This window comes from Glandiceps talaboti, chromosome 13, assembly GCF_964340395.1.
Source record: "Glandiceps talaboti chromosome 13, keGlaTala1.1, whole genome shotgun sequence".
Lineage (NCBI taxonomy): Eukaryota > Metazoa > Hemichordata > Enteropneusta > Spengelidae > Glandiceps > Glandiceps talaboti.
The window spans coordinates 10258732-10273731 of record NC_135561.1 but is presented as its reverse complement, the minus strand read 5'-3'; the positions used below and the strand labels follow the sequence as shown (position 1 = coordinate 10273731).

The following is a 15000-nucleotide window of genomic DNA, read 5'->3' as shown; positions in this document are numbered from 1 at the left end:
ATACATCACTTTCTCAGGCACATTCTTTTTGTAGTAAAAGCAAATCACTGATTGTGCTACATGAATAGTGCCTGGAGGAAAATAGACCTTGACTAGTGCCCCTATATGCAAATTGAGGTCACTATGAGTCATTAGTCCATACCATGTGATACTAAACTCAAAAGCCAATATCATTGATGACTATAGGAAAACTATGTGATTAAATAGTTATGACTATGCAGTGGCCAGTTTGTATGTTAATCACTGACACTTGCACACAGACTGAGCTAAGTAGAAACAGAAATGTTGTAAAATGTAACTGTAATGTGCTCACATGATTCTTTTCATGAAATGCCTTCATACTCATTAGCATACAAGTATGCAATTATGTTTAACCATTGCAGTACAAGGTGCAAATTAATGGAATTAATCCTGTGGAAGCTATTCAAGAAAACCTAATGAAAATAATAACAATTTTAATCTTTTGGCTAATTTTTCATAGTGCCAATGATGTTAACGATATGTTACTTTACATTATTTAAAACTAAATCCTGTATTCTTGGTTTGAATGCTTCTAATTTGCATTATTAAGTTATGCATGGTACCATACAAACCCATAGCAATAACCAAACTACAGTGTCTTGTGCAAAGATAAGAACAGGGACTGGTATAAATCGGCTTTCCAAGACAGAATGTTCTACCAATCAAAGACTTCAAAAAGTTAAAATTATTCATTGCCCATGCTACCAGTTCTGAAACATGCCATTGGCAATATTATTTCTATTATCCTTTTGTAATGCAGGTACGTTTATCAGAGGGTTGGAAACAACTGCAACCTATGATCCCCAAACTGAGGAGTTTGTTATGCACAGTCCAACTCTGACTTCTATGAAATGGTGGCCGGGAAATTGTAAGTATATAGTATCTCAAATCAATGAACCTGAAAACGTTTCAATTTCATGTTTTTCTACAATTATGTGTTACATAAAAGAAATAATTTATCATTTTTGTAAGACTTGTTTCATAATTTTGCAACAATGGTATTCTGCATTACAAGATACTATTGGCGATATTTATTTGTATATCTTTTCACGATGCAGGTACTTGATTTAGTTGTGTTGTGTTCTATTGTGTCAAATTTGTCACATGAGAAGTTCGACATTTATTCCGGCCTTAATCACAAATGGCTAGAAATTTCTGGTTTTACCCTATGTATAGCCCATGATTCAATATTTTTACTGTTTGTTTAGTGGGATTACAGTCAAATCATGCAGTGGTAGTGGCTCAGTTGTACACCAAAGGTCAATGTCATGGCATTCATCAGTTTATGGTGCAATTACGTAGTCTAGAAGATCACAGACCATTACCAGGTGAGGCAATTATTCATAGGGGTACAGGCTACTTGTGGCTCTGTATAGTAAATGTATGATTCTTCTTGGTCAGTTATATAACTCAACAAAATTATTATTTATGTATGTATGTATGTATGTATGTATGTATGTATGTATGTATGTGTGTATGTGTGTTTGTTTGTTTGTGTGTGTCTTTATGTACATTGTATGTATATATGTATTTATTGTGTGTATGTCTCTGTGTGTGTGTTTGTGTGTTTGTGTATGATTATATGGAACTGGTGTTTTATTGAACAATAGCTTTTCTCAATTTTATTTTAATGGGATATCTCAAATATTGTGTCCAATAAGAATAAGTTAAAGTATGATTGTGTTTTTTTTAAATATTTGATGAACATGTGTTTCATGCGCTAGCAACAACTATGGGGAGAATATGATATGTGTTGGATGTATGTGACATCCCTCATATGGAAATTTATCGGCAATGAATATGACAGAAAAGACTAAAAATGTTTATCACCTTTGTAGATCAAATGACTTGCATACACAGTTCACGTAAAGTTTTTAGCATTATGAGCTTTCAATGATTGGAATACATACTTTGGGTTCAAAGTTGAACACACCCCTTTCTTTCCTGACAAGGTGTCTCAGTTGCTGATACTATTCTGGATCAAAAACTGTAACATTTAAAGATTTGATCAATAATTCACTTAGCTTGAAAAGTGTTAAGATGCAGCTGTTACATAATACAACTGCTGACATCAGACCATGGACAACCGAGCCTACGGGAAAGTAAACAAATGAATAGGATTAATAACACTTGGCTCAGGGTGTTGGAACAGCAGAGACTTGTATTACCCACCTTGGTTTGATAAGAACAGTTTTATCGCCACTTTACATGTGTACATGAAATGCCAGGGGAACTGGAAATTTGTTTGCGAACTGTGAACTATTATATAAAGTAACCATAAAACTTTTCTCATTAAATGATAGAATGTAATACAAGTCTCTGTACTTCCGACATGGTGTGCTATGTGTTGTTAATCCAATTCAGTTGTTTAGTTTCCTCATTTGTAACAGGTGCCATTCATCCACGGTCTGATGTCAGCAGTTGTACCATATACAATATGCTACCTGTATAAGACATGCATAGCAAACAAGTCATACCTTCATTTGATTGAGATCATTTTCAAGTAACTTTGTAACAGGTAAACCTTTACAAGCCCTGGGTTTATAATCTCCTATCATGAATTCAGGTGTCACTGTTGGTGATATTGGACCAAAAATGGAAAACCATGGCTACTGTAATGGGTTCCTCAGATTTGATCATGTCAGAATACCTAGGGAGAATATGTTAATGAAGTATGCCAAGGTAAGTGTGTCACTCAGAAATCAACATCGGATTAAGGATTAAAATCTTGATACCAGTGAAAATGTTTTGGTTTTTAGCAGAGCTATTACTAACAATGTTCGACCAGAACAAAGAATTATTCCATGTAATCCTGATAGCACCACTGATAGGATAATACTAACGTGATGACCCATGAAACATAGCCCTTTAGTATTCTGTCTAAAGAAGTTGTCCTGCATTTTTTTACAAGCCCAGGTTGGATTACTATGTTGTAAAGCTGTCACAGAAGTGATATTCAGGCATTAAACTTTGAGTTGTTAACTTGATCTTACCTAGTCCAATGAGAGGGTAAAATACAGTCACAGAAGTGACATTATTAAGGCTAATTTGAGCTGATTTCTCTTGAAAAGGTCAAACTTTTCAGACAGTTTAAATTCCTGATGGAAAATTTCTGTATATATTACTGTCTTATCGAGTGTAATGATAAAACTAGTTTTAAATTGGGCACTGTTGCACCCATATAGCCATGCAGTGATTTCACTTGTGACCATAAAGTTCATGTTTATGAAGTCTTCAACAGTCAAATTTCAGATGTGACAAGGTTGGCAAACATCAAAATCTTTACCCAGGTACAACCAGATGGTACATACATCAAACCACAAAGTATGAAACTTGCATACGGATCAATGGTTTTACTGCGTGTAAATTTCACCAGAACAGCAGCTGAGTGCCTAGCTATGGCAAGTACCATAGCTATCAGATACAGTACTGTTAGAAGACAAACAGAAATAACACCAGGGTAAGTTGACAAATAATATTGTATCTTTACGCTTAAAGAACCAGAGCAGATATGGACTGAAATGTAGATGTGAAAACAGCTGATTTACAGATGTATTTTAAAAAGTTGGTCCAAAACATAGCCTGGATAACAGAATGATCCTATGGCAAGGATCCTGAAACAAATTATATTATAATAAATTAAAATTTTTATAATTCTTGGTACTTGAAATAGAATATTAGTGTCTAGGCACATCATACAAATAACGAACATTTGATTTCTTGGTTGACACCATAACTTCCGCTCCATGTGTTTGACATGCATTACTATAGATGCGCTTGAGAATAAGTCGACCTTCTTGTTCCCTTTGACCCTCTACCATTGTGGTAAAATACTATTTCAGGTACAGAGAATAAATCGATCGACCTTCTTCTTCTATTTTGAACCTCTAGCATGCAATAAAATGATATTGCAGATACTGAGAATTCTGTATAATTTTTTTCGTGTTTTTTTTTTTAAACCAGTGGTGAAGAACCTCAAATCCTTGATTACCAATCTCAGCAATATAAGCTATTTCCTAGATTAGCAAGTGCCTATGCATTTTACTTTGTTGGTAAGATTGTAAAGGACATATTTCTAAAAACACAGGATGAGATCAAGGCTGGTAATATCAGATCAATGTCTGCTGTAAGTATTACATACTATCGGCAAACTATTGATAGACACACATTAAACTTATTGTTGCATGTGGTAGCTTACATAAGTACATGGGTGATGGCAGTAACTTGGTCATGTGGATATTTGTCATCATGTGAGTATGTGTACTCACTGCATGGGGTTGAATATGCTGCATGTGGTAGATTACACAAGTGGATGATAGCGGTGACTTGGTTATGTGGAGATAATCACCATGTGATCAACATAGTGTAAAGAATGAATGAGATTGAATGTGCTGCTACCTGAAAAATACTAGTAAGTAATGACATAAATTTGATTTGTAGTTTGTGTCTACATGTACACGTGTTTATGTTAACTTTCTGGTAGTTTATCTGCCATATAATCTCAAACTTTAATCATCACATTCTGTACATAAAGTATGATGCACACAGAAGAATTAAGATTACATCAAGCATCCCATAATTTGCAGCTTTTATCATGTGACTGTCAGGTGACTAACTGATTACACAACATTTTATCTCAAGCTGCATGCAATCTCATCTGGTCTGAAGTCATTCACTTCTGATGAGATGAATAGAGGTATAGAAATATGTCGTCTATCCTGTGGAGGACATGGCTATTCCCAGGCCAGTGGACTTCCATCCCTGTATGGCCGTTCTACAGCATTGTGTACAGTTGAAGGTGAAAATACTGTACTGTATCTCCAAGTAGCCAGGTTAGTGCCTCTGGATATTTTATTTTTTAATTTAAAAGTTATAGTGCCTCATCATCATTCTTGAAAGTTTCTATAGAGTTTTCAATCCATTGTAGAACCTGAAATGGTATACATTGCATTCAACAGTCTAAAAGTGGTGTACATTAGTTGCGTTCAACAGTCTCAGTGAAAGTGGTGTACAGCAGTTCAACAGTTCAATATACTCACTGAAATGCAACAAAAGAGATACTTATGAAATAGCCAATGTCTCGCAATTATAAGTCACATTTTGTTGTGCCATTAAGCTAGGGAGTCTTTGGTGTATATGTTAACATCTGTAACATTATGATATTACCCATACTATGGAAACATAAGCATATAAAGACTGCCTGTATATCAGTGTACAAACATATGGTGTGTAATTTTCTACAGTTTCCATGCACATAAATCGTGAAGGATGCATGGGATAAAAAAAAAACATAGAAACTTGTGGAAATAACCCCAAAAAGCTGAACATTTCGCTTTTCAAGCCACTACATGTATAACTTTAATTCTTTTGGTGCCTCATACATTAACATAAAGATTTGCCAGGGGGTCAGCAGGATATGGTGTGACTATATATAACATTACATTATGGCACATTCTGCAGTTCTCTGAGGGAATAAACACAATCTTGCAACAACTTCTTTTTGTTCTTCATTATTATATTCATCCTTAAGTCTTTCTTCCAAATCCGAATTTGTTTACAGATCACTCCCTTATGTACTTTTTACACAGTCAATTGTTTAGTGTTTTTCAATTATCAAGTTACAAATATAGACTTGATCTATTTTGTTTCTTTGTTTTTTATCAGAAAAAATTAGTAAGTTATTTTATTAATGCAAAATCCAATACAAATACCCATTTCTTATCTTTATGACTACTATAATTTAGTATAAATGCTAATATTTGAATTCTATTCAAACAATGAAAACATTAATATACTCTTATTACTATGGTAACTAGATATCTGATGAAATGTGCTAGTATGGTTGCTACTGGTCAGGAGTTACCCGATTTGGTGTCATATTTATCAAAAACACCTGAAAAAAAGTGGTCAGCAAAGAATGAAGCTGATGTCATGAATCAAGGTCTTTCTGCCTATGAGCATAGAGCACAAAGGTAGGGAGTGTCTCTGTCTTTGTCCTTTTGACATCTTACAGTTTATTACATATATGTACAGAGATTACTTGTACTGGTATAGGCACATACTAGTGTCATTTGCAATATCTGCATTCAAATGATATTCAAATGAGGGCATGATCATTCATAGTACACAGAAGTGTGTGATCGCACAGTGTCATTTATTTTTTTACAGAAATATGCTGTTTTAGCTAAACATATGTAATAATAACAGAACCCCATGTTCTGTGAGTTCTTTTGATGCTTCGGAATTTGCACTCATGCTTACAGCGTTTTCTGCTGCAGAACTGCAAGCACTTGTGCAAATACCCCAAGTACACCCCACTTGCACTCGTGCGTCATGGGGTTCTTTCATTAGGAAAGAGTTAACATACTATGCAGTAATGTTTTCAGTATTGCTCTACATTATCTACACACACACTAAACACTGTGACATAAGTGATAAAAATAATTCATTACATATATGGGATAGGGCTGTGCAAATTATTTGTCTGGTGGCAAATTTAGCCAATCTCAATTGCAATTCTTTGAAATAACGTGGTATCATATTCTTGGTATTCTTGGAGTAACAATAAATTCTGATTTTTAATAGATTAGTCATTGCAGCTGCCCAAAGTCTTCAAAGAGAAATAGGAGCAGGAAAGGCACAGCATGAAGCATGGAATAATTCCCATATTGCACTCATCAAGGCAGCACAGGTAAGTTAGTTAATGTTAATTGTGGTGTCATGATTGTCAAATGGTTACTGTTAGAGTGGCTGGCTCAGCAATTGCCAGTTGCCCATTTGTTTCTGAAGATGAAAAATCCATAGGCATGATATAAACCTGTGCTTCAGTCACCCTAGCAATATAAATTAAAATTCTGGTAGGATTAAGATTACTGTGTGAGAGGTTTATGCTTGTGGTCTTTATATATGGCAGCAGGAATCATTTGCATCCTAAGGAGTTGAAAAATAAAAGAGCTCTTGCGCTATGTATTATTAGACATCTGTAATGATGGTAATGATTACTTAAAACACAGTGCATTTTTATCCGTCTTTTGATAGGCTCACTGTCATTACTTTGTGGTGAAAAGTTTTGTGGACTTTCTAAGAAGTGGAAGTCTAGATACAACGGCAGCTGTCAAGTCAGTGTTAATATCACTTTGTCAGTTGTATTCCTTGCATGGTATCCATGAGAATGCTGGAGACTTCTTGCAGGTAAGATTCCGTCATTTAGTTATTAATGTTTGAGTGCTTCACTTGTATAATTGCTATTTATTCTCAAGAGGATTGCTTGGATTAGTAGGTGAAGTTAAAAGTAACACGACTGGATGATTGAATATTGGATGCATTTGAACATTTTCTCTTGGTAATAATAGTATAATGAGAAGATGGAGATGTTGTATTGATCGGTGTGAGTATGATGATCCTGATATGTTCTGAAAGCTGACTGGTGATCCTTGAAGTATATGATCTTGTCATGCAAGCTGCATAACTTAGCTTAATATTTTTACTATAGATGTATTGACTGTGGGACTATGCTGCAGTTTGGAACCGTGTTGTAATTGACAATTTTAATTAATATTGATTTTAAATTATAATTTTCTTGTCTAGGATGGCTATGTATCAGGAGAGCAAATGGCAATGGTGACAAGCCAGATTCCAGTTGTCTTGGCAACCATTCGTCCAAATGCAGTAGCCTTGGTGGATGCTTTTGATTTCAGAGATGAGTTTCTGGGTTCAGTGTTAGGAAGATATGATGGTAATGTGTATGAAAAGATGTATGAATGGGCAAAGGAATCACCACTCAATAAAGAAGAGGTAAGAATTTCATAAAAATATTGATTTTTACATCAAACATGTACATTGCCATTGCCAAGAAACACCAGAGTTCACACTTGTTCCTCATTAATTGTTCAGTGTAAATCTTTGCCATGATCACACATTGCCTTATGAGAGTCAGCAGCACACACACATTTTGTATGTAAATTCACAACATAAATATTCATTATTCCCAAGTCCTTTTTGCCTTCAAATAAAACAGTACTCGTTAAAATTGTTTCCATGGTCCACCAAATGACATCAACACATGCTGGTGTGATGCAGAGTGATGTCAAAATAAATCCTGTATTTTTGGATGGATCCCTTTCAACTTGTGCTTGGTATATCAGGATTTACATCACATTTTGATAGTGTTTGAATTATCAGAAATTATCTTTGTTGTCTTCAATTTGTAAAATCTCCTTGATTTCAAGTGTTGGGATCTTGACGACTCTTCTTGATGTCTTTTCTTTTTGTCTGTAGGTCCATGAGTCATACTACAAGTACTTGAAGCCAATGTTGCAGTCCAGTAAATCAAAACTGTAGTTTGCTACAGCACTACAAATGTACATGTACACATCATCAAACATCACATGATGAAAGGTTTCCAAAATGATTGTTGTTTTTACAACCACAAAGTGGTGGCAATATTGTATATCCTTTCTGACAACTTGATTTGAGTACTGTTAATATTAAATTCTTCTACCAAGCAACATATTCATTTTGTAATTTCACATTTATTGATGGGAGCAAGATGCAATAACTGACAATTTATGATGTTAAAATTGCCTAGTTATATTTACATAAAAAGTGAGTGTGAACATTGAATGAAGGTATATCTAAGATTAGACAACATATGCTGAAGATAGTGATCTCATAATGCATTTCTTGCCAATGGGTCACTGATGTTGATCAAAATGAAGACTGGAAAGGTATCACGATGATGCTAAAGTGTGTGCCATCAAAGCTTATCCCATGAGCTACATTTTTACTAGAACGCTTGCTCATCTATTTGTGTTTGTTCCTAGAATTTTGTTTCACTATATCACTACCAAAATTGGAGAAAATTGTTTCTCCCTGATTTGGGTGTATATTGAATTTTAGCATACAGTTAGCAATTGACTGATATGAACAAAGCTTGAAATAGACGTTTTGCTTATATTTAACATGTTCTCTTATATTTGGTGCTCTTTTTAAATACTTGAAGATTTTATTAAACGAAGCCAGAATCAACTTTATAGTCATACAAAACTAGGACATTTGCTAATTTATATACGAGAAGCTTTCACAATGTATTGATCTTTGTTATTTGTTAAATTTTAACAAATTACGAAAGGTTTGAAGGATTTTGGCAATTGAACACTTCTGATACATAGCTATTAAAGATATGGCAAAAGTGATAACTCATGCTATAGTAATAGTCATGAGTTCAATGCAGGTCACATGATATGATGTAAACTGAAATAAAACTGGCAAACTGACACCATTGTGAATATTTTCAATGGTACAATTTGGGAAATGTGTATCATGCAATTGATAATCATATATTGATAACTGTTGTGAAGAATCTGTCACACTGTGTGTAACCATGCATACTTAATCTAGTCCTCAAGTTTAAAACCCACATGGTGTATCTGTCAGATTGCCCCAGATGAGATATTACTGTAACTATAAATAGCCTATAGTTCTTTGCATTTGACCATACTCATGTTATGTGCTATTGCACTGTTTATCACAAGATTAAGGTAAACATGGTTTGCTTTAAAATTTACAACTCATGATCACAAGAATACAACTGGTCGTGCAATCAAATGTCCTTTATCCGACAGCCTAAAAGTACAATATCTCATGTGCCAAATGTTTGGATTGTTTATGTTGAAATGAAAACTTGTCTTTTATATGGGAGATATAGAATTTTATAGACTGATTTATAAAGATTGTATATATCAACTGCTTTTCTTCAAAGAAAGCTGTCACTATAGAGGAGCATGCTAATTGATTGAAAGTACAATTGTTCTGTCCTAGTATAGCTTTGGTTGCAAATAAATAAATGCTCTAAATCATACAATATGTGTAATAAAGTCTTTTGTATGTATGTATGTATGTATGTATGTGTGTGTGTCAGGGTGTGGTTTGGAACTTATAACCATTTTGTTTTCTCTGATTAATGAAGTATTTATGTAATTGGGCTCTCCATGATTTAGTAGATATGAACTATGATAATAATGTGCACTCTCCTATACTATACTGTGTTTAAAGTTCTTAAGAGTTATCTCCTGTGGCACCGACAAGTAATGCTCCAGCACACCTTATATACTTCATCTCCCTAGGGAGCATGCAATGTACTGCAGCCTCTGTAATTTCTTCACATAGCAACCTTTATCCTACAGGCCTCCCCATTTATATATATGCAACTGAGTTGACTGGGACTCAATCAAGAGTCAAAGCTTCTAGTAGGCCTTCAGCCACTCAGCACCAAATGGCTGTGGCAAGGCTTGAACTGACAACTACCATTAAATAATTATAACTTCACATGAAAAGGAAATGACAATTTTGGACATTTCTGTCATAATAAATTAATGACAGACTTATGAGTGTGAAAGAACAAAATTTGTTGCCGGCAGCCATCGTTCACCTGACCTATCTCCCAAATAAAGACAAATAGTCTTTGGATAATTTATAAATAATCTTTTATTTATATACAATTACATAATCTAACTTGAAAAAATGTTGAAAAAGGTTTAATGGTTGCCTGCATTCATTTGCTATAGTCAGCATTTGCAGTCACAGATGTGTAGAACATATCCACATACATGACTAAATTGTCTTACGCTATGAAGTGATGTATTTACGGAATACTAGTACTTGACATTCTTTTCCAAATTTAGTCATCACATTCCTGTGAAATTGCAAACACATCATCATTTTATGATAAAGGTTTTTAAAAAATGTTTCAAAGACATTAATTTGAATTAAATTTCACAATTACCTCCCATAAGGAGGAGCTTTTGGTGTTATCCCTGCCTGTTGGCTTGCCTGTCTCCCAGTCTGTCTGCCTGTCACATTTTTCTCAAATGAATTGGTTAATTTGAATGAAATTTGGTACACAAAGTCTTTTGGGCAATGGCTAGATCTGCTTAATTTTTGGGTTTGAGCTGTACAAGTTTAGCATAAACAATGTTTAACCAGTTGATCTAGTGGTAACTGTCCCTATGTTAAATGGAATAGTCCAAACACTAACCCTTGGTGGCGCTCTTTACAATAGTAAATGTATACTTTCAAACAAAAGGCATTCAGACTCATGTAATGTGAAATATAACATTATGATCGGCATGAAGAAATCGTTTGTATAATAAAGAGAAAGGTGAGCAGATAGTCTGTTGGCTTGTGTATCATTTTTCTTTGTAATTCATATTGGTAAGTGATACACTGTGGGCAGCTTTGTTTATTCAATCACTTGGTAAGTTCTCACAGTTTAGAACTGTTTGCAGTCAACATGGGCTGTAAGTATTTGTAGGAGTCATGTACCTGAAAAACAATATGAAAAGGAAATTTTTAAATAAAATTGCATAAATCGCAGAAATATGTTGTTTTGTTGAAATGAAACAAAATGGTTTATATGATCAAGCATCATAATGAATATGATTAATGTTTCAATGAATGGAGGTTACTATGTATACTCCTGCCAATTTCCATATACAATATACATTTTTCACTAGGTGTTGTCCTTTCATAAACTGAGTTTGTAAGCTTTATATTCTCCAAGTACCTGGATACAAGTTCTAAGACAGCACACTGTAACATAACACATTGTAAAATGCAACAAAAGACAACACAACACACCACACCACACCACATCACATCACACCATACCTCTTGTCTGTTAAGTGGTGACTGTTTGGCCCATTGGTATATCTTCTCATACACATTACCATCGTATGTGCCTAATGAAGATGCTAAAATACCATCAGGGAAGTCAAATGCATCTACTAAAGAAACTGCATTTGGACGAAGGGTTGCAAACACAGTCACCATCTGATGAGTCACCATAGCCAACTGATCTGCTGATAAGTATCCATCCTATTGGAAAGATGCATAATTAAATGTGCACATATGTATTCGTTTTAAATTTACCTCCCATAATTGGAGGTAATGGTATGCTTTTGTCTGTCAATCTTTGTGTCTGTCTGTCTGTCTGTCTGTCTGTCTGTCTGTCTGTCCGTCTTTGTATGTATGTATGTATGTATGTATGTATGTATGTATGTATGTATGTATGTATGTATGTATGTATGTATGTATGTATGCATGCATGTATGTATGTATGTATGTATGTGTGTGTGTGTATGTATGTATGTATGTATGTATGTATGTATGTATGTATGTATGTATGTATGTGTGTGTATGTGTGTGAACACAATATCTCAAAAACCATTGCTCCACTTCTTATGAATTTGCCACACCTATATGTTATGGTAATTACATGAACTGATTAGATCTTATTACAAACCATATGCATATTAATGAATCATTTGCATAAATAATCAGTTTTAATCATTGAACATTACCTTCAGAATTAAGGCTTGAAATTATATGTAACTTAGCACATTATGTATGCTTGACTATTTTGGTAAATATATAATATTTTAATAAAGTCATTTTCAAATCCAATATAGCAGCCGAATACTGGGTTAAAGTCATTGGGAAACTAAATGAATCCATTGAATTCCTTGATAAGAATCTTAAAATGTAGTTATATTATTTCAAATGGACCAGGAATAATTTTATGACAACAATTTGAGATTAACGAACATTTATTTTCTAGAAAAATGGTCCCAAGGCACATGTCAACTTAACCCATGGGTACTTCCAAATTGGTTAATTTTACCTACCTGTAAGAAATCCCCTGCATTGTCATGAATGCCATGTATAGCATACAATTGACAGAGTGAATTCAATACAGAATTGACAGAACTTGACATCTGTGTAGCCTGTACTATATCTTTGAAAGCTTCAACAATGAAGTAGTGAATATGAGCCTGTAAGGTAATTTCATAAAGAAATAGAGCATTATCGAAATTGATGAAACAATGTACAATGTGATTTCAAATTTAGGATGTAAGATGTTAGTTTTTAGTTCTTTGATAACCATCACTTTGTTTCACTCAACCATATCTGAACTTCATATGGGTGGAAAGATGGAAAGTTTCAACTAAACTTAACATTAAATGATTGACTGTTACCACCTGAGACACAATCACCAAAAGTGTTGTGATAAAGTTGTTATACTAGTACTCCTCTATGACCAGCTCCCATTGTTCCAAATGTGGTCTCAATTTCATTTTATGGACACCTTTTCTGTTAACAGATGCTTTTTACACAAAGAAAGTGTCGGCAAATGCTTTAACCATGAATGAAACTGTCCACATTTGTATTAACCATTTCAATGACACTGTCTTCATCTTATCAACTAGCTGTTACAATGCCACCAACCCGTAAACACATGGGCTGCCAAGCCTAAGTCTGCACGTCATTCTGTAAAGTGTGTAGATAAAATCGCTGATACCTTGACCAGATCTCGAACACAATACCTCTAGCTCTGTACCTATCTATCTAAAGATGTGCTCAATGACCACTTCACTACAAAGAGACTTGTGCAGAAACCTTTTTATATAGAATTTGTTCAACAATGAACAATGGCCTGTATAGTACTTACTGTGGCTGCCTTCAGTAGCTCGATATGACATTTATTCCATGCTACATGGTGCTGTTGGTCCAGGGACATCTCTGCTCGAAATTTTCTTGCTGCTTCCATGACCAATCTGGGATAAAATATGTAAATGAAATGTGTTCACATGTTTTATCTTTTTCACCCAACAATAAAGCAGACACTGAATAATGTGTGTACTTTGTACAGTATGCCTGTTCCAACATACACAGTGAGGTGAGAAATGTCTCCACAAAATTAACTGCAAAGTCTTGCAATAAGTACAACACAGAAACAGGCTAAACTGTGTTCTACGTAAAACACACTGGTCATTGTAGTTATCGTCTTTATTGATTACAGTAGAGAAAAAAGGTAAAAATAGAAAGAAAACTGTGTAGATTCTCAAATATCGTTCCTCGTGCCCTCAATAGAACATTGAGCACAGAACAGCCTGTCCCAAAGCAATTGCATAGTCTAGTTGTTATTGTAACCCACCTTTGTGATCTATGTTTATACGCATTGAGCAACAGGTCAAGGTTCAGTACATCAGATTCAGTCTTGATATCAGAGTTTTCCTGTACGGCTTCAGAGAGGTATTCTACCTGTCCTGACAGGGCACCACCTGACATAGCATTTCCAGCACTCTTCATCAAATATCTATGGCAAATTTTAAAACAAAACAAACAAACTAAATTTCTCATAAATGTTATAATTACGTTGACTAATATCCTCAGTATGTGTGTAACCATAGTACAGTCCATCTGCCACGGGTGACAACTGTGTTGAGCTGACATACAGCTACACAAGGAAACATGGAACAGGATTTGGCGGCCATATCAGATTCTGATGTAGGCTAATTGTAAGATAATTTTTGACGTCTCTTTCAAAAGTTTGCATTGTGACGTGACTTTTTGCATTGATTTTTACTGAAAATAGGTTGGAGTTTCTTGAACAAAGTAACAGCAGTAATTCAAGAATGAGTATTAAAATTTTTAACAAAATACATATGACAAGCTGAGAGCTTTCGACTGCAAACGCTCATAATAGATGGCGCTATTTGTGATATGATCACAGAGAATGTATGGCTTCCTTCTTCCACAGCTATAAACTAATATCAAGGCAGTTCCCCTCAGTACTATGAAATCGGAATTTATTTGGTGCTTACCTTGCAGTTTGTAACAGAAGGACCGTGTTTTCACCCTCTGCAGTCTGGAAATGAGTATACATAGTGTATATATCTGGTAATCCACTGGCATGAGAATAACCATGTCCACCACAGGATAGACGACAAACTTCAATACCACGACTCATAGCACTGGTTACAAAGGCTTTCAACCCGGAAGTTAAAGCATGCATCTAATAAATTGACAATTATATCATTATATTATCGCTTCTCAAATGTAACATTCAAAATCTTAAAGTAAAATAGTGTTAAAGTAGTTTGTGCCTTACACAAGTTTAATTTTTTAATACTTCAAGAA

The 15000-nt window shown here is 34.6% G+C and overlaps 2 protein-coding genes across 2 annotated transcripts in view; one reads left to right on the top strand and one right to left on the bottom strand.

Annotated features, from left to right (window-relative positions):
* LOC144444631 (peroxisomal acyl-coenzyme A oxidase 1-like) overlaps positions 1-9850 on the top strand; it is a 13418-nt gene extending 3568 nt beyond the window's left edge. Inside the window, exons 4-14 of the mRNA XM_078134126.1 lie at positions 782-889; positions 1230-1349; positions 2588-2703; positions 3312-3481; positions 3985-4147; positions 4663-4853; positions 5838-5993; positions 6607-6712; positions 7060-7212; positions 7609-7815; positions 8299-9850. Coding sequence (XP_077990252.1) covers positions 782-889; positions 1230-1349; positions 2588-2703; positions 3312-3481; positions 3985-4147; positions 4663-4853; positions 5838-5993; positions 6607-6712; positions 7060-7212; positions 7609-7815; positions 8299-8361 — 1553 coding nt within the window. The 3' untranslated portion in view covers positions 8362-9850. The remainder of the gene's footprint in view (positions 1-781; positions 890-1229; positions 1350-2587; positions 2704-3311; positions 3482-3984; positions 4148-4662; positions 4854-5837; positions 5994-6606; positions 6713-7059; positions 7213-7608; positions 7816-8298) is intronic.
* A 976-nt stretch (positions 9851-10826) lies between these two features.
* LOC144444707 (peroxisomal acyl-coenzyme A oxidase 1-like) overlaps positions 10827-15000 on the bottom strand; it is a 10491-nt gene continuing 6317 nt past the window's right edge. Inside the window, exons 9-14 of the mRNA XM_078134228.1 lie at positions 14685-14875; positions 14015-14176; positions 13529-13634; positions 12705-12851; positions 11689-11895; positions 10827-11343 (exon numbers count right to left, since the gene is read on the bottom strand). Coding sequence (XP_077990354.1) covers positions 11284-11343; positions 11689-11895; positions 12705-12851; positions 13529-13634; positions 14015-14176; positions 14685-14875 — 873 coding nt within the window. The 3' untranslated portion in view covers positions 10827-11283. The remainder of the gene's footprint in view (positions 11344-11688; positions 11896-12704; positions 12852-13528; positions 13635-14014; positions 14177-14684; positions 14876-15000) is intronic.